This window comes from Phaethon aethereus (assembly GCF_964289735.1).
Source record: "Phaethon aethereus genome assembly, chromosome: 2".
Classification (NCBI taxonomy): Eukaryota; Metazoa; Chordata; class Aves; order Phaethontiformes; family Phaethontidae; genus Phaethon; species Phaethon aethereus.
The window spans coordinates 48787226-48807177 of NC_138582.1; the positions used below are offsets into that span (position 1 = coordinate 48787226).

The 19952-nt window shown below is 40.4% G+C and overlaps 1 protein-coding gene across 4 annotated transcripts in view; it reads left to right on the plus strand.

Moving 5' to 3' along the window:
• Positions 1-19952, plus strand: part of NOL4 (nucleolar protein 4) — a gene marked incomplete at its 3' end in the record, with an annotated part of 203785 nt that overhangs the window by 159943 nt on the left and 23890 nt on the right. For 3 of the 4 annotated variants that reach the window (XM_082015263.1, XM_082015264.1, XM_082015265.1), the window contains one exon: positions 8535-8648. The exons of the other annotated variant lie outside the window; for it this stretch is intronic. In XM_082015263.1, the coding sequence (XP_081871389.1) occupies positions 8535-8648 (114 nt within the window). The remainder of the gene's footprint in view (positions 1-8534; positions 8649-19952) is intronic. 4 annotated transcript variants of the gene reach the window in all.

The window sequence follows — 19952 nt, forward strand, 5'->3', positions numbered from 1 at the left end:
TAGTATTTATGCACAAATGTCAGGTTATAAAATTTGTTATTTTAGCAGGTATGCATGTGTGCCCATTATCTGACATAATAGGTAGCTGTATTTTTTCAGAACTGAGTCAGACTGCTGTAACATGTGTAAGAGTATCTAGACCAAGCTTCTTTATGACAACTTTGACTTTTATGTGTAACTAAATGCTGGATCTCACAAAAAATGCCAAAGTAGTAACTTTAGAGACAACAGATCTCTAACCACAGGAAGACAGCATGTACTGCAGATTGCAAACTTCTTTTTGGTGAATATACTGCTCCTAGTGGGTTAGACTGAAATATCCATCTATTTTATCAATAATTGGTAGTTTTATACCAAAAATGTACATTTCAAATTAGACCATAGCAGTTTTTAGATTCTATATAGAAATACAGGAATTGTGCGAGTATGACAAAAAGGGTATTTTGTTTCCCATGAAGATACTGCAAAGGTACCTCACTTTAAACAGAAGACCTGATGATACTGTATACAGTTGGTGTACTGCAAATTAATATTTTACAGCATATTGAAAGTCATAGTCTCTCTTATGTTAAGGAATCCGAGATTATACCAGTAGAGCTAATTTCTAGAGGATCTGGTCCAAGGATTTCTGATCTCAACTACTAAAAAACCAGCAACCTTGCAGGACTACTCCATAACTCCAGAAAGGCTTGTTGTAAGAATCTTTGATTGTTGAGAGCCATGGAAGGATCTTCATTAGCTTTAATGTTCTTTAAAGCAAACCAACAGTTATTTGACTACAAAGAAGTGTTGGCTAATTTGACTTTTCATTAACAAATCTGCAAAAGTGTATCTGTCAATAATTTGTACAGTCTCCAGAAAAGATAAGGGGATGAGTATATAAAGTCTTCATAATAATTTCCACAAAAATTATTTCTCTTAAAACGATGCAAAAGTTCCTGTCCAATATAGTGGTTAAGTGTGCTTGTTGCTTTGTCATCATTGTCATCTACAGGCTCTGTGGTGGTCTCAAGAATCGGGTTTAAATTACCTTGAAATGCAGTTTCAAATATGAGAGGACTGGAGGTGGTTGGTCATCTCCTTTGGGCTACTGAGAGAATTTCAACCATTTCCTGAATGTCAGTCACTTCAAAAGATGTTAAAAACAGAGGCAACCACATGTACATGAAATCTAGCAGGTTTCCCTTACCTCTTTTGTCAAAATGCTCTTTGCCTCCATCATGTTAGAGGCTGAACGTTAGTTGTCAGCTGAAGAGATGTACAAAAACAAAGAATCATGTGTGTTCAAAACATGGATACTGCTTTAGTGTAGTCACAAGCAGTATTGTGTTTCCAAGTAAATACAAAGGGATTCTGTATGCTGCTGCTGTGTGATAGACAGAGGCATATGGTGTTCTCAGAAGGTCTGCATTAAGCTGCTTACCATAGAATCATTAAGGTTGGAAAAGTCCTTTAAGATCATCAACTCCAACCATCAACCTGACACCACCGTGCCCACTAAACCATGTCCCGAAGTGCCATGTCCATATGTTTTTTGAACACCTCCAGTGATGGTGACTCCACCACCACCCTGGGCAGCCACTCTCTCAGTAAAGAATTTTTCCTAATGTCTAGTCTAAACCTCCTCTGGTGTGACTTGAGGCCATTTCCTCTTGTCCTATCACTAGTTACTTGGGAGAAGAGACCAACACCCTCGTCGCCACAACCTCCTTTCAGGTAGTTGTAGAGAACAATAAGGTCTCCCCTCAGCCTCCTTTTCTCTGGACTAATCAACCCAAGTTCCCTCAGCCGTTCCTCTTAAGACTTGTGCTCCAGACCCCTCACCAGCTTCGTTGACACACTCTGGCAACTCAATGTCCTTCTTGTAGTGAGGGACCCAAAACTGAACACAGTATTCAAGGTGTGGCCTCACCAGTGCTGACTACAAGGGCACAATCACTTCCCTACTCCTGCTGACCACATGATTTCTGATACAGGCCAGGACGCTGTTGGCCTTCTTGGCCACCTGGGCACACTGCTGGCTCCTGTTCAGCCAGTTGTCAACCAACACCCAGGTCCTTTTCCATGTCTTCACCTGAAAGTTACTGTAAAATTTCCACAAACCTCTTTTCTACCTGTCATTGTTTCAAAATGACAAAAATGTTCTCCTGCTTTCTAATACATACAGGAACCAGCACTCAGCTCTGTGGAAGGGATTCTGGGAGCCTAGAAAACGTTGGTTTGGCTGAGATCTGCAGGCTCAGTTCTGCAGAACTGAATGATGTTGCTTTTGCCATGGTTCCCAAGGCCTTTGTGTCTCACCCTTGGATAGGGAGCTGAGAAATGTTCAGAACCTCACAAGGACTGGGATGCTTGAGCATCTTACAGACATGGTTATATAGCTGGGAGTCATGACAGAGATCATGAATAATCAGAAGTATAGAAGATGAAGTTAAGACAGAAGGGGCCTCTACGCTTAGAAATTACGATGATTAATTCAGTTTATTTAAAAACTTATTTTAAAAAGTGGTTATTTCAAAGCATTTTTTTCCTCTTAGTCCAGGCTTTTCAAAATTGATCTCTCTCTTTGACACTTCACAGATATGGCATTTCATGGAACAGAAAATCTTTTTAATAGCTCTGCTGCTAGTGACAGAGGACTGTGTTTGTCTTCTCAGTCAATGCCAAACTAGTGCTTTGCCTGAATTAAGCTGATAGAACCTGAACCTTAATCAGATGATTTTTCTCCTGTGCTTTTTTATAGTGTTTTACTCCCCAGGTGACTTAACCATGCGTTCATTACATTCTCCCTAAGGTTCACTCTAGATAGTTCTTGACATGAACATATCAAACAGCCAGCTGGAGTGATGAATAAGAGAAATTATGGGTTAACACATATTTCAAGAGGGAGATACTCCATTACCTGGAGATTTCCTCATTTTTGCAGGTAATAATCTTGAGTTCAATATTTCAACAGTGAACACATAACGACTGCACTCCTTTTCAGAGAAAAGCATGTGACTGCTTGACTTTTATGGTAACTCTTTATTTTTATTTCATAAAACACTTCAGTAAACCTATTTTCTCCCACAAAAAAAGAAGCTGGAGCAACTTGGGTTCATTTTACTTTTTGTTCAGACCATGAATTTTTTGGCTCCTATGTCACCCTCTAAAAATCCATTGATTATCCAAAAATACATATAGGTATTGTTATAGCTCTAATTAAAGCCCTGAGCTGGAGGAGTTATCCAGGTGTTCACTCGCCATTTTTCAAGAATGTCATTGTGTGGCCACTGCTAGAGGACCACACTGACCCTTCCATTCAGCCAGTGTAGTTAATGTACATTGAACATACATAAAACAGTGGCATGTACAGTGATACTTGACCACCAAATACAGGGGAGGAATCTAGTGTGGCTAAGTGATGCAATAATGTATTCAGAGTAACATCACCATTCTGGGGAGGCAGAATAATAAATATAATGCTTTGTCAGTGAAAACCTGCTGCAAAGACTTACTCCCTCCTCTGGAGCTTTGAGGAAGGTGTCTGTTTGTACTGTATTCTTAAGTTCTGTAATTACACCAGAGTTTAACATCAGTGTCCCCCATCTCTTAGACTGACTTATTTCCAAAAGTGCATGGGAATGCATTGTTGTGCAAACTGGAAAGAAGTTCAATAGCTTGTTCTATCAAATCAATCTGAGTATGTTTTATTGTAGTATTGCAGCCTCTGATTGTCTTTCTTACACAGCTGCTACACTGATGCCAGAGAGCTTGCTTTTCACAGAATCACAGAATCACTAAGGTTGGAAAGGACCTTCAAGATCATCAAGTCCAACCATTAATCCAGCGCCACCATGTCCCCTAAACCATGTCCTGAAGCGCCACATCTACATGTTTTTGGAACACTTCCAGAGACGGTGACTCCACCACCTCCCTGGGCAGCCTGTTCCAATGCCTGACCACACCCTCAGTGAAGAAATTTTTCCTAATACCCAATCTAAACCTCCTCTGGCGCAACTTGAGGCCATTTCCTCTCATCCTATTGCTAGTTACTTGGGAGAAGAGACCAACACCCTCATCGCCACCACCCCCTTTCAGGTAGTTGTAGAGAGCGATAAGGTCTCCCCTCAGCCTCCTTTTCTTCAGACTAAACAACCCAAGTTCCCTCAGCCGCTCCTCATAAGACTTGTGCTCCAGACCCCTCACCAGCTTCGTTGCCCTTCTTTGGACATGCTCCAGCACCTCAACGTCCTTCTTGTAGTGAGGGGCCCAAACCTGAACACAGTATTCAAGGTGCGGTCTCACCAGTGCTGAGTACAGGGGCACAATCACTTCCCTACTCCTGCTGGCCACACTATTTCTGATACAGGCCAGGACACTGTTGGCCTTCTTGGCCACCTGGGCACACTGCTGGCTCCTGTTCAGCCAGCTGTCAACCAGCACCCCCAGGTCCCTTTCCGCTGGGCAGCTCTCCAGCCACTCCTCCCCAAGCCTGTAGCGTTGCATGGGGTTGTTGTGACCCAAGTGCAGGACCCAGCACTTGGCCTTATTAAACCTCATACAGTTGACCTCTGCCCATCGATCCAGCCTGTCCAGATCCCTCTGCAGAGCCCTCCTACCCTCCAGCACACCAACACTCCCACCCAGCTTGGTGTCATCTGCAAACTTACTGAGGGAGCACTCGATCCCCTCATCCAGATCATCAATAAAGATATTGAACAAGACCGGCCCCAGAACTGAGCCCTGGGGAACACCGCTTGTGACCAGCTGCCAACAGGATTTACCCAGTGAAGAGTAAACCTGTCTAAGCCATGAGCCACCAGTTTCTCCAGGAGAATGCTGTGGGACATGCTGTCAAAGGATTTACTGAAGTCCAGGTAGATAACATCCACAGCCTTTCCCTCATCCAATAGGCGGGTCACCTGGTCATAGAAGGAGATCAGGTTGGTCAAGCAGGACCTGCCCTTCATGAACCCATGCTGGCTGGGCCTGATCCCTTGGTTGTCCTTCATATGCCCTGTGAGCACCCTCAAGACGAACCACTCCATGATCTTCCCTGGTATGGAGGTCAGGCTGACAGGCCTGTAGTTCCCAGGATCCTCCTTCCGGCCCTTCTTGTAGATGGGTGTCACATTGGCAAGCCTGCAGTAGTCTGGGACCTCCCCTGTTAACCAGGACTGCTGATAAATGATGGAGAGTGGCTTGGCAAGCTCCTCCGCCAGCTCTCTCAGTACTCTCGGGTGGATCCCATCAGGCCTCACAGACTTGTGGGTGTCCAGGTGGCTTAACAGGTCCTTAATTGCCTCCTCCTGGATTATGGGCAGGTTATTGTGCTCTCCATCCCTGTCTTCCAGCTCAGGGGGCTGAATACCCTGTGGATACCTGGACTGGCTATTAAAGACTGAGGCAAAGAAGGCATTAAGTACCTCAGTTTTGTCCTCATCCTTGGAGACAATGTTCCCCGCCATATCCAGTAAGGGATGGAGATTCTCCTAGCCTCTCTTTTTATTCTTAATATATTTGTAAAAACATTTCTTATTATCCTTTACGACTGTGGCCAGACTGAGCTCTAGCTGGGCCTTTCTAATTTTGTCCCTGCTTGACCTAACGAGATCCTTGTACTCTTCGTGAGTTGCCTGCCCCTTCTTCCAGAGGTGATAAACTCTCCTTTTTTCCCTGAGTCCAGCAAAATCTCCCTGTTCAGCCAGGCTGGTCACCTTCCCCGCCAGCTCTTCTTATGGCACATGGGGACTGCCTGCTCCTGTGCCTTTAAGATTTCCTTCTTGAAGACTGTCCAGCCTTCCTGGACCCTTTTGCCCTTCAGGGCTGTCTCCCAAGGGACTCTCTCAACCGGTGACCTGAACAGGCCAAAGTCTGCCCTCTGGAAGTCCATGGTAGCAGTTTTGCTGATGCCTCTCCTTACTTCGCTCACAACTGAGAATTCTATCATGTCACGGTCGCTAAGCCCAAGACGGCCTCTGACCACCACATCTCTCACCAGTCCTTCTCTGTTTGTAAACAGCAGGTCAAGCAGGGCACCTCCCCTGACACAGCTCACTTCCTGACACAGCTGGTATCTTCCACACACCCCAGGAACCTCCTAGACTGTTTCCTCTCTGCCGTGTTGTACTTCCAGAAGATGTCTGGTAGATTGAAGTCCCCCACAAGAATGAGGGCCAGCGAATGCGAGACTTCTGCCAGTCGCTTATGAATGTCTCATCTGCTTCTTCATCCTGGTTGAGTGGTCTATAACAGACTCCCAGCAGGGTATCTGCCTCATTGGCCTTCCCCCTCATCCTTACCCGTAAGCACTCGACTTGGTCTTCACAATCATTGATTTCTGTACAATCAAAACACTTCCTACCATACAGGGCCACCCCACCACCTCTCCTTCCTTGCCTATCCCTTCAGAAGAGCTTATAGCCATCCATTGCAGCACTCCAGTCATGAGAAGCATCCCACCATGTTTCTGTGATGGCAACTACATCATAGCTGTCCCGCTGCACAATGGCTTCCAGCTCCTCCTGTTTGGTGCCCATGCTGCGTGCATTGGTGTAGATGCACTTGAGCTGGACTATCAATTTCAACTCTGGCATGCCACCCCTAGGCTCATCTCCGGTGACTCTGGTTTTATCCCCTTCCCCCTTCAAATCTAGTTTAAGGCCCTCTTGATGAGGCCTGCCAGCTCGTAAGCTGGAATTCTTTTGCCCCTTGGAGTCAGTTGCACTCCATCTGCTGCGAGGAGGCCCGGTGCCATGTAAACCACCTCGTGGTCAAAAAACCCAAAATTGTGCTGACGGCAGCAGCCCCTGAGCCATGTGTTAACCAGGTGTGCTTTCCTGTTCCTTTCAGCGTTCCTCCCTGCCACTGAAGGGATTGATGAAAATACTACCTGTGCTCCCGCTCCATTGACCAGTCGCACCAGCGCTCTGAAGTCCTTTTTGATTGCCTTTGGGCAACTGGATGAGTGGGGAGAAATAAGCCTATCCCACTAGTGAAGGAGACCCATAAATCCCTTTCTATTTCTAAAAGCTAGTTCAGATTCTGGTCCCAGACGGACTGTGGTCCCTTGCATTAGAGAACGTACAGTGTCAGATAAAAAACTGGCATTATGCAGAGCACATCCAAAGTCAATAAATGGACTTTAATCTTTAAAGGTAAAAATGTAAAATTAGTAATGATTGGCTCCTCAGTTTCTGGAATGTTATAAAACCATAAAATCAGTTGAGGCAATATAATTAATCTGTGCTAAGGTTGTCTTAAGAACTGAATGGGCATACTTCAAAACTTGCTTCCAAAACTCAGTGACATTTCATGGCAGGTGCATATTTATGCTTTTGGGAGCAAGAAGGTATGAGTCTCTAAAAAAACCAACATACCACACAAAAACCCCCAAGCAACAACAACAAAAACCCAAAACAAAACAAACACCCCCAAAACCCCCCACATATGGCCAGTTCCTCAGTAGGTATAAATTTACTTACTACTTTTGAGTTCAATGAAGCTTTGAAAATTTATGGAAGTTCAGAACTGGTTCAATAAATTGCAGTCTCTGGAATAGGCTTAATATGTATATCAGTATCTATGTTATTATCCCCATTCTCTTTATTTTCTTGATAGTTCAGATATATCTTTGTATATTAATGAAGAAGATTAGTTTTACTGTGAGCTTTATCTGTCGGAAAGATTGTTTTGCATGTAATTAGGAAAAAAAGGTGTGCATATATTCTTAATGAACTGGTAGGGAAGACCATATTGGAGTTCATAACTAACAGATTTTAGCATTCCCTTGGTTGTTTGGGATTCATTGCACCTTTAACCTAAAACATGTAAACACTTATGAAATTAGCAATGAGAGGTTTTGAATTGGGATATATCTAGTATATCTATATCTATATAGGTATACTATCTATATCTAGTATATCTAAAATATCTAGTTGAACCACAAAATATCTACATCGTTGGAAGGCTGGCATTATCAAAAGAAAAAAAGATTTTTTTTTAAAGTTATTTTAATAACATCAGTCATGTTGCAGTAAGGAATGCAGATATTCATATACTACAGATTGAGACTGCTCTGAAATGTTCTGACAATCTGTTATGTTTTGAGTGATGTTTCAACCCTATCACTTGGGGGTTTTTGTTTTGGTTTTTTATGACTATAAAAAACCACTACTCATCTCTGTCACATGCTGTACAGGATAAAAAGCCTTTCAGTTTTCTTAACAAGAATCAGACAGCCAGGGTGCTGCTGGAACACAGAGAATATGCCACTGTCTGTTCAAAGTACAGCTTAATGAGCCAGACTAAACACACTGGACAATAGAGCTGTGGGGGGAAAGGGCTTCTCATGGATCTATGGATCAGCTGCAGCTTTAACATCTAACTAGTTTCATTTTTCATCTTTACAAGTTCCATTTCCCTGTTTTTTTGGTATAAACTACATTTCAGTGAATGGACTTTCCTGCCTAGGTGATGGTATTGTGTGCTTTGAAAAAGGATATCGTGGATTATGCTAGAAATAATTTCTGTGTTTCTTTTTTCTCTCATAGTCACGACCTATTCCCTCACACCTTACTTCAGCAGTTGCAGAGAGTATCCTGGCTTCCGCCTGTGAGAGTGAAAGCAGAAATGCTGCAAAAAGGATGCGGTTGGATAGACAGCAGGTACTGTGTTGTTTGGGGGTCTACCACGTCCATATTTATAAATGCACTGGTCTAATCTACATAGGATGCCATGCAGAAGGGTGGTGCAATCCCTTATACTTTTCTTGCTAGCAAGAATAGTTAAAATACAAAAGCTGTAGTTCTTGAAGTGAAGACACAAGCATGTCTTTGTCTATATTTACATAAGCTGTATGAGGGTGTCTAGTGTATTTATAATGTCCAGCTGGATGAAGCTGCATATTTGCTTTCTAAGGGTTGTAGATTTTGAGGGCATAGTATGTAATCTGCATACTAGAATTAACAGAAACAGAACATATAGTATATATAATTTACATGAATAACAGAAATGGTGCATGTATCCATGAGTCAGTGTGTTTATCTGTTCACATATTCTCTTTCAGAATGTGTATGCATTTGTAAATTTAAGGTGAAATAGTGTAAGTTTCTGAAAATACCTATTTGGCTGAAACAGAAAAGTTATTGTGATGTATAGCAAAATGCTGTCAATGAACTTATTAGTAAGTTTTTAAAGCTCAGATGAATATTTATTTTATTTTTTCTCATGTGATTATTCACCTATTATAGGGCATGTTAGAATTTCATTACTTTTAATTTGCTGAGAATTGTGTGTTTTCTTTCAATTTTTTTAAATCAAACTGGTAACTCATTCCAGGATTATTTAGTTGCTTGACAGATACAGTGAATGTCTAAGATTCTTATTGCAAAGACTATTGTGCTTTATTTCTCTTTATGATTATCATGAAGTCAAATCTTAGTAATATCTCAGTTGTTCCATAATATGCCTTTGTCGTGGTAGATGAACTTTTTTTGTGGAAAAGAACTTTTTTTTTAAAGAACATTTTCCTTTTATACATAGTCCATCGAGTTCTTCCAGGTCATACCCTAACTGAATAGAGGATTCCTACTACTGGCATTGATCATTTAGGTTCTGAGAGTGGATATTGCTATTTCTTTTTGCTGTTATATTTTTGCTAGTATTTTGATTATTGCAGTACATTTGCCTTAAGATTTACAAATCACATGGGATGTCAAAGCACTGTAATGCTAAGTATGGCTTAGTTTAGAAGTAGTGCTCCTTCAGATTGTGCAGGTTTTATATTCTCTCATTTGTTCTCTGATTTTTCAGTAACAATTAAAAAAAAAAAAAGCTACAAAGTTGATGTGCTTACCCCAAGGAGAACTAGAGAAGACTTGTGCAAACAGCGGTTACTTCCATTGCACGAAACTAGTAGCTCAATTCCTTGGTCCAGCCAGGGTGAGGCAGAGTTTTTGAGTGATTTAAATGAGAATCCCATAATACTGTCTAGGGAGTCAGAGAGCTGTTGAAACAAAAACAATTTTAAAACCATAGACAGAACTCAAAAAGCCTATTAATAGGAAATTTATTTATTTTATTTGTGGTATTACTATCACAGGAGGTTTTGGTAGCAGTTATTGTTGAGAGGAGAGGTATTTCTTTATTTTTCATTGCAGAATTAAAAATCTGTAGGCAGAATAGCTCCAAACTGATCACCTTAATTAAAATTATGATGTTAAAGTAGCAAAGCTGCCTATGAAGAACAGGTGTTAGGTTCTGCTTCCTCCAGCTCTGCCCTCTTGGCAGGGAGTTCTGGGAACACTGTGGAGGCATTTGCAGATAGCACCAGCCATTTGATTCAGCAAGCAGTAAATTAGCTGCGTTGATGTAGCTTTGGTGCTTGCAAAACTATTTATGAATTCAGGATAGATTTGCTGAATAGGTTTGGCTGGAAAAAAATATGGTTAGGTAGCTTCATAAAACTTATAGTGAGAAATTTACCCTGAAGGGTGGAATAGTTAAGCGTTAGAGAAGTAGAAAACCTTGGTTCTAGCCCCTGTTCCACTGAAATTTAATTATTTATTGCAAGTATGTGACACTAACAAAGTAGACTGAGAGCAAAGCATTCCAGAATATTTCTGAGGGGTGTATTTAACACACACTGCTGTACTCGGTTCTTATGCAGAGATGGGAAGTGGACCTGTATCCTCACATCCAGAGTGCCTTACAGGTAAAAGGGCTCTTCTACTCCTATTCTTTCCTTTTACTTACTTTTAAATTTCCTTCACTTTTCTTACATACATCCAAAATGAAATATTTTCATTGGATTTTTTCTTAAACAGAGTAAGGTTGAAAAAGTTCACTTCAGCGTGTTGTGCTTACTGTTCCATAGCTCTAAAAAAAAAAAAAAAAAAAAAAGCCTTGTTTTCTTGTTAACATGTCTCTACTTTTCCTTTTTAAATGTAAATTTCCAAAATTGGGCTTTATACCAATGGGTGGACTCAGGCTTTGAGGACCCTTCAGTAGAAATTTGGGAGGACGTAAAGGGAAAGTAAGATTTGGGTAATGAAAATTACCACTTCATAAATTATATCAAGAGATCTTCTAATGGAGGACAAGCATTAGATAGTCCTGGAAAGTAGATTGTTAAGAGGCTCTGGTAAGAGCAGTCATTCAGCACTTCCCCTCAGAGCTGAATGGAAGCATTGCATTAAAGCTGCTTTATTCTTGCATGCAGCACAGGGAAGGTCTGCCTTTTATTCTCCAGAGGGGTGATCTGCCTCAAAGTGAGATGTAATTTGCATCCCCACCACCACCTCTTTCAGAATATTACCTATAAAATGTGAATGTATTAAGAACACAGTGAGTGTTATGCTCAATCCTGAAGCTAAGACAAAACTTCAGCAGCTTGCTGAACTCCTTTTCTTGTCTTGTTTATGCTCTTTCCTCTTCTCCATTTCTCCTCTTCTCCTTGGCACAACATGGTCCCCGAGCAGGAAGTTCTGAGCATGTTGCATGTATGTCCCTAATGGAATAAATAATTTGAATTATTTCAGTAAATAATATGAATTTGCAAACTAAATATGTTTTTGCCTCCAGTATTAATTTTAGCAGTGGTTTGATGAAAAACCATCTCAATTATTGCCCAGCAAAAAGAACCAGCTTAAAAGTCAAAACTATGGAAACGTCTAATAGCTCATTGTTTCCTTTGAACAGATAGAGTATTGGCTATGCTCATGACTATTAGCTGTTTCTTTCACAAGTATTAAACATGGAAGGTAGGATTTATACACTTATAATCCTGTGCACAGATTCATTATTTCTTCAGAAGAAACCTCTCTAATTGTGTGTGTGTGTCTGCATGCATTAAAACAGTGCATCTTATGCATGATTTTTTAGAAGTATTTCTGATAGCTGCAGTGCTTAATATAGCCCTGATCTAGTGATATTATTAAGACTCCTAAAGTGTCGTGGTTTAGCCCCAGCCAGCAACTAAGCACCACGCAGCCACTCGCTCACTCCCCCCTTCCCCAGTGGGACGGGGGAGAGAATTGGGAAAAAACTCGTGGGTTGAGATAAAAACAGTTTAATAGGACAGCAAGAGAGAAGGAAAAAAACAATGATAACAACAACAATAATACTGACAAAGGACTGTAGAAGAACAAGTGATGCCCAATACAGCGATTGCTCACCACCTGGTGATCGATAGCCCATCTCCGAGCAGCGATTTCCACCCCCCGACCAACTCTAGTTTATGTACCAGGCATGACATTGTATGGTATGGAATATCTCGTTGGCCAGCCTGGGTCAGCTGTCCTGGCTGTGTCCCCTCCAGCTTCCCGTGCATCCCCAGCCTTCTCGCTGGCAGGCCAGCACGAGAAGCCGGACTGTCCTTGACTGCTTAGCAACAACCCAAAACATCAGCACATTATCAACAGTTTCTCATCCCAAATCCAAAACATAGTCTCACACTAGCTTCTGTGAAGAAAACCAGCTCTATCCTGGCTGAAACCAGGACTTAAAGTTAAGTCTGAAGCAGGACAAAGCCATCATTCTACCTATATGCCTCAAATGCTACTCACATGATCTTTATATTTCTTATCTCAATTTTAAAAATAAGTTAATGAAAACTTGTCTCACTGGTATCAATTAGGTTTTTTTCATGGCAATCACTTATTTCATAATGGGAGACTCAATGTAATCATGTCTGTCAGGAAACAAGTACCTTCCTGAAGTTTTTGAAACCGTAGCAAGAGAAGCGTTGTCAGTTTCTGAGACTTCTCTGTAAGGAATATAAATGTGTTTACTAGGTCATGGTAGCTTGGACTATACTGCTTTGGCTGTCTGACTGTGTTAGATGTTACGCAAGTGCTCTCTTTAACTTCAGCACGTTTTCATTATCTTGAGATCAAGCTCTGTTGGTTGGCTTGTAGCTTAAGTGCCAAGAAGTTGCATATTTGGTATCTATTACCTTACTGAAGAGTTCTGTCACTTCCACTTTTTAGTCCTGCCTGATATTAAAAATAATTTATTCCCTTGCACAAATTTTATAGATTTATATATTGAAATTGTATAGGTTTACTGATAGTACTGCCAAACAGTGAAGTGGTCATGACACTGGGCTGGATTTGCTTGATCTTTCCACAGCCCAAATCAGGCAATGTGTACAGAGGCAATGCAGAGCTTTCGTGTTGTTCTCCAAATCATCTCTGCTGAGTCTGGATACTGAAAAAGGGTAACTCCAGTCTTGAATTTTGAGGACTTTTTTTATCACAGTTGATAAAAAAATGTAGAAACAATAATTGGATCAACCTGCTATGAATTGCTTCACTCAGAGAGAGAAGAGGCATTATCTGACTCCTTATTACATCTCTAGCAATATTCAGTTTGAAGCAGTTGCACTGAAGTGGAAGTTCTGGACTACTATCAACACGGGAGTCATGAAACAAATTAAGCAGACCTAAAATACAGCCCTTTTTACATGCATTCATTACATATGGTGAACAGGATGACTTCTTTTTTTGTGTCCTTCACTTTGCAAACCAAATTGTTCCTTGGTTGGGCAAAGGAATAATAGTTAAATAAGTAGAAAAATCTGGAAACAGTCATCCAGTCATTACTGTCCTGGGCAGTGAATAGAGGTTGGAATGCCCGTTTTGTGGGCTGCCGCTGCAGAGGCCTTGGCTCTGTGGCTGTGCTTCCTGTCAGTCACAGAAATGCAAGTTTAGTTTTAAGAGCTTAACCGTTGTCAGTCTCTGCTTCTTCTGAACAGGTATGTGTGTGGTGTAGTCTTTATAAAACCTCATCATAAACCAGCCTGGAGCAGTGTTGGGCTATGGCACTCTGTGGAAAGTGGCGGTGGATTAGTCTTGTTACTGTCCTCTCTGAAATCAAAAAGACCAATGAAAATTCTTCAAGGGAAGATCCAAGAGGAAATAGTAGTTTATATACATTAGTATGTGAGACAACCTGCCCCTTCATTTTTACTAAGGAAGATAAAAAAGTGAAATCTTCCTTTGGAAAAGCAAATAAGAATGATACTAGGAAAAAAATGCTTTCACCCTTATTTGGACAAAAATGGTTTTCACAACAGTGGCCTTTTGTTTCACTGTTTTGTTGTTTAGAACTGATTCTTTTTGCATGGTGTCATGTTGCAAAATTTATGAATGATTCTTTTTCTTCTAATTGAAATAAGAAGTTTGTGGCAATCAAGACAAAATATAAGCACCTGGGAGCAAGGAGGGAGGATAAATATGGGAAAGCAGGAAAAGAACCAAATTACAGAATACTATGTCTGTAGAAGTCTATGAACCTTTTTATGGACATGTCATGTATAGTTAGACAGATCATTTAGAACATTGATGTAGCTTCATTGGAACCATGTTGTTTTGTACTAGTTAGGAATCTGGAACTTTGAGAATTCATTATTATATTTGTAGATAGGAGAGTAGTGGTCACATATGACTGGGAAGCCAGTGAACTGGATTCTTTTCTGGACTCAGTCCATGTTATTTTAGCAATTTGACCTCCAGTTCAGCAAGTCATGTCATTGAAGGTTTAACCATAGCGTGCAGAGTTTTTTGGGTAGGCAAAGGAGTGAGCTACGTACACTTCTGTGTACACTTCTGTGTACGCTTGTACACTTCATCCTTATGCCCCAAGTAATCGGACATGCAGTGTATGATTCTTTTGTAGTTACATAGCAAAAGACAAGTTGAGCCCAAAGAGAGCTCAGAGGAAAATTAAAGTTACCTTATATATCTCCCATCCTAACAAAGGCATTTCTCAGCCAGAGCTGGTACTTTTAAAACTAGTAGGCTCTTCACAGAGTGCTTGTCAGTCAATACTTTATAGAATATACATGATAAGAAAAAGGCTTTCTGCATTTTCATTTTTTTAAAATGTGAATTTAAAGGGGACAGTTTCTTTTCATTCCACAGACTAGCTGAAAATAACAAGTCAGACAACTGTATAGCCTGACAAAAGTGCTGTCATCATACCTTCACTGCACAGACATCAGAATAATACTTTTCTTGTAAAATTCATAATTTTTTTAGTTTGATTTAATTCAACTATTCTTTATCACTACCTACAAGGCAAAGGGGAGATAATACAAAGAAGCTGTTCAGATACGTGTATGTCTCCATGTGCACATGGAAGACAATTTCCCTTTCAATGAACAAACCAGTTATATGCAGACTAACTAATTCTTCACATGAGATCGTATTTGGAGATGGCTGCAAGACAACTTTGCAGTTGCAAGAGTATTACTTACTTCATCTCTGTCTCTGCTTCAATTATTTCACTCTCTGCTAGGCATATTAAAAAAGTTCCCTCAATATAAATGTTAAATTTTCTTTTAATCATAAGGTTAAAAGATATGATCTAAGTTTAGGATAAATGTGCAGGTTATATTTCTGAGTCTTGTGGAAGCTACCAGTTCCTTTAATGACAAAAGCTAAACTCAATAGAAAAAAGGCTTCGATTATTTGAGCTATTCAAGTTGATAAGAGCAGGTCTATGCACTGTGCACAGACTGTCATGCACTATGATGCTGTGAAGCAGTTCTTTATGATAAACACTGAATGCATTTTTTAAGAAACCTCTCATCAAGATGACAGCTATGGTTCTCTTCCATGCTGTGATTTGTAACAAGGCAAATTAAATATCAATAATCATTGCGGTAGCGTGAAAGATAATGTCTAACTCCCAAGGAAGAGAAAGTTTAATGATCTCAGGTTTACACTGAAACATAAATGAACATAAATTTGCAAATAGGCACTTTAAACGCATTCTTTACCCCCATTCTAGTTTGGGGGATAAAAGGAAGGCAAATCTAAAGTTTTCATTGCTTTAGTAGCATATGAATAGGGTGTTAAGAATATCGCAGCATTCAGTAATTTTAACAATATTGCTTTTAGCTGTTAGAGGAGTAGGAGTAGGTGGCTATTAGGTTTCTGACAAAGCAATTATGGCCTAGACACATATGCTGGGAGCTGACCTGACATTTGCCTCTGGATAGTTGTCATAGCAGCAACCTGAATAGAGCAGCTTGATAACAAGTGCCAGTTGCAGACTGGATACAGGTTCTGTGCTAAGGCAATACATCTGAATATTAATAAAAGTGCACACGTACTGCCGCTTGGAAATCGCCGCTGCTGTGTTTCCTTCCATTTATATCTAATTCCTAAATACTCGTTTTTAAAGAAATTGACATTTGTAAGGAGATGTTAATGATCTGCCTCCATACAGTTTCTGGTGCTGTTTCCCTGCATGTAGCAAGGGGGTTGACCTAAAGAAAGACTCTAAGTACAGTTTTATTCTAAAAAAAAATGTCTGGCCATTGTAGACCAGGAGCAGCTTGTGTCTCTGTTAAGAATGAAGGAAATTACTGGTGGACAAATTACAGGTAATTGTAAAACTGTTTTGGAAAAAACTAATTAAAAATCTGAATTCCAGTGAGGGCATGGACCTCCATTTCAGGATCACTGTATCTGGCTTTCAGCAGTGAGGGGGAAGAGACCTTTAAACCTTCATATCTGAGGACAGAGAATTTGTGTTTCAGCTGTGCCACTAATGCACACCTTCTAAATCTTGACACACTGAGCAGTTATTTCCTGTATTACCCTTCATAGAGCGGGAAAGAAGGAAGAAGGAGATATATGTATTTGTGTCCCCGTGTGTATGTTGTTCTCTTTCCTGATCAATGAGTACTGCAGCTCCCAGGAGAAAGGAAGAAACAAATTGTAGGGTTCTTAAATGTTCTCTTTATTCTGTTGTTTCTGTGTTTTTGTATCAAGGACAGATTTGGACAATATTGGTTACAGAAAAGGGAGTTAGGCAAAAATATCTCCCAGTGGATGCTGGAGAATGCCCTGCTGAAGCAGTGCTTCTGTGGCACAAAGCTGCAAATTAAGAGGAAGCACAAAGTGCTTTGTTTCAGGGAGATGGAGTCCTTGCCACAGCTATTTAGTACATAGGAAAAGCACGTTCACTATACATCCTTGTTAGAGGTGGAGAAGAAAGCATCAGGAGTTCCTTCCTCTGGGGTTTCAGAGAGTCTGATTTGCTCTAGAGGATGGGAAAGAAAAGGTATTTCATCCATGCTGACCACAAGTGGCAGCAGTGCAGAGGGATGGGGCCATGGCCTCTCTCTGCTGTATATTTACATAAGACCTGAAAAATTCCAGCTCAGAGTGATTTTCACTTCAGAATGGGAAGCTTGCAGAGTCTTAGATAATAGAAAAGAGCAAAGGGAAGCAGATAGTTCACTTAACACAAAGCAAACAAATAGAAATTGGAATCCCAAAACCCACAAAAGGCAAAAGTCACTTTAACTTGCAGAGACCTCAATGCCTCTTATGCTACAGAAGCTTTATTGATAACAGTTTTTTGTATTGAGGCATCTCTTTGTGATTTGGTATTTAATAGGGATCAGAGTGATTTCTCTACTTCAGTTCTTTATCCTTTTTATCTGTGTTGAAAATAATCACTAAAATGACTGTATCGTCCTTGGATACCCACATGCTAGTTTACATTTCAGGCCTTGTTCACTTCCATCATTTCCCCACCTAATGATTATTTTACTTCTGAGTTGTTCTTTGCTTTTGTGGTTCCAAATGATATGCTTTAACCACTGAGGCACAAAATGTTATGCAGGCACCGTTTAGCTGCATGTGGATTATTGTCAAGAGATCAAATTATGTACTAGTATTGGGAAACTTAGCTTCCTACCCAGAATGCACTGGCCATATTGTCAAGGGGAAGAAAATAAGCAGTATGCATTGTAATTTTAAATCCTGCTGCCTTTCAAGTCAGTGGCAAAATTCCTGATTTCAGCAGTGCTGGATAGTGTTCTGTTATTAGCAGATGCAGCTGGAAGGGACTGCCAAGTATCACAGGGCAACTCCCCTCCCTCCACGCTCCAGCCTAACGTACATCAAATTTGCTATATGTATTGGAAAGGAATAATGTCCAAGGCATTCAATTGCAAATAATTTCATGCTTTGGATTTACAGTGAGGGCCTAAGGTGAGCAGCTAATTTTTCACCTCAACACAGACATCATTAAATTAGAAAATGCTTTATTTTTCCAGGCTCTTCGTGCTGAGCATATATGGTTGAATTTCAAGCTGCTGATTTCAGAGAACACTTTAAACACCCCGAGCTGCAATAAGATCTTGAATGTGAAGTAAAATTGATGCCAGTGTTAAGTTTTCTGTTCTGGAGGTTGATAAAGCTGAATGCTCAGAAATGGAGTGTCAGGTTGTTTCTTCAACAGAAACTTTTAAACAACCTTATCCCCCTTCCTACCACAGGTGGAATGAAAATGAACAGGGACCGGAACAGCCTTCTTCCCTGTGTCTTTAATATCCATCTCCTGTCAAGGAGGCAGAAGAGGAAAGGCTGGTGGAAATGTAGATATAAAAACTCCTCAGGCCAAAAGATGGAGGTTTTGGAGCCAGGGATCTCGTTCTTCCTGCTCCCATGTTGAAAGCCAGGAACAGAGACCTTTTTACTTATCCCTCCCTTTCATATGGCAGGAAGATATTAAATGTGATGCATTTTCTTGCCTGTCAGATGTTTCTAGCATAGAGACAAGTACGTTAGAAGTATGATTTTGTCTTTCCTTTCCTGTGTTTAGCTAATGACTTCATTGCATATACCCTCCTGCCTACAACATACGTAGGGAATAATGTTTTTGGGGAGTAAATCCCTGTTACCAGGCAGAGTTTGGGCCAGTTTAATGAGGTCAATGCAAACCCAGTATGCGTGTGCAACCTCTTACTGTTCAAGAGTGGCGTATTTTGGTTAATGAATTAGTATATTTAGAAGACTTTAAGCAATCATACATTACTCCTAAATTCAAAGCATCAGTTGCACAGTGGATTCAGATGTATTCCTCTGTTAGAACAGTGCAATTCTCCATGCAGAAAATATATGTAGAAATGTATGCACAGACTACTTATGTTTGGTAGCAGGAGCATGTTTATGATTCAACAACTGGCTTGATGTCCCTAAACTAAATTTAGAAACATATTTTTCTAAGAAAAAAAAAAATGTAATAAACTGTGGGAGCAGGAGCTGAGTGCATTGCCTGGGAGCAGCACCAGCTGCTGAAGAGGCTAGGCACAGGGCAAGGCAGCCAAACAGGCTGTGGCCAGCAGCCCAGGCATCGTGCCAAACAATCCTCCCCTGAAATGAGAATATTTGGGGAACAGATTTGTACTGCAGTGCACAAATTTCATGCTTATTACTCATGGTATTTCATATTAAGCTTCAGTCTTACTGTCTCCATTAATGAAGCAAATCAGAAAGTGCATCCTCCAAAGGCCAGTCAAAGTTCATTTCATTGTTTCTTCCAATGGCTTATGCTACTCTGGTTTGATGATTGTGGAATCAAAAGGCCATACCCCAAAGCATCACTTCGTATCTACTGAATCTTTTAAAATGCAGAACCCTCACAGTACTGAAGTTAAAGGATGTGCACCAAGTTCTGTCAAAAATTTAGAGCAGGTCTTTTTCAGTATCAAAACATTTTCTTTCTACTACATAGTTTGAGACAGTGTAGGGAGGTCACGGTTTTTTTAAAATACCATTTATTTTTTAAAGCCTTTTTGGCTTTTTTTTTAAACCGTAAAAGTCAAGTTGTACCTGAGGCAGTGTTCAAAAACAGACATCCTGCATTGAATTCATAGAAAGAATTTTGGTTTTCAAACATGCAGTTCAAGTTTTAAGGCAGATTTGAAATAAAATAATCATCAATCAAATGTATCAAACACAGGTACCTTTAAAATATCTGAGCCTACTGTAGAAAACAAGAACCAGTCATTAAAGGCATGCAAAAAAGTAACTTCTCACTCTCTAGCAGACAAGAAAACTTTTTTTTTTTTTTTTAAGACAGCTATCTATCTATAACTCCCACTAGAATTTACCTGTGGAAGAGACACCATACTGTAAATACGGCAATATGCTGGAATCTCCAGT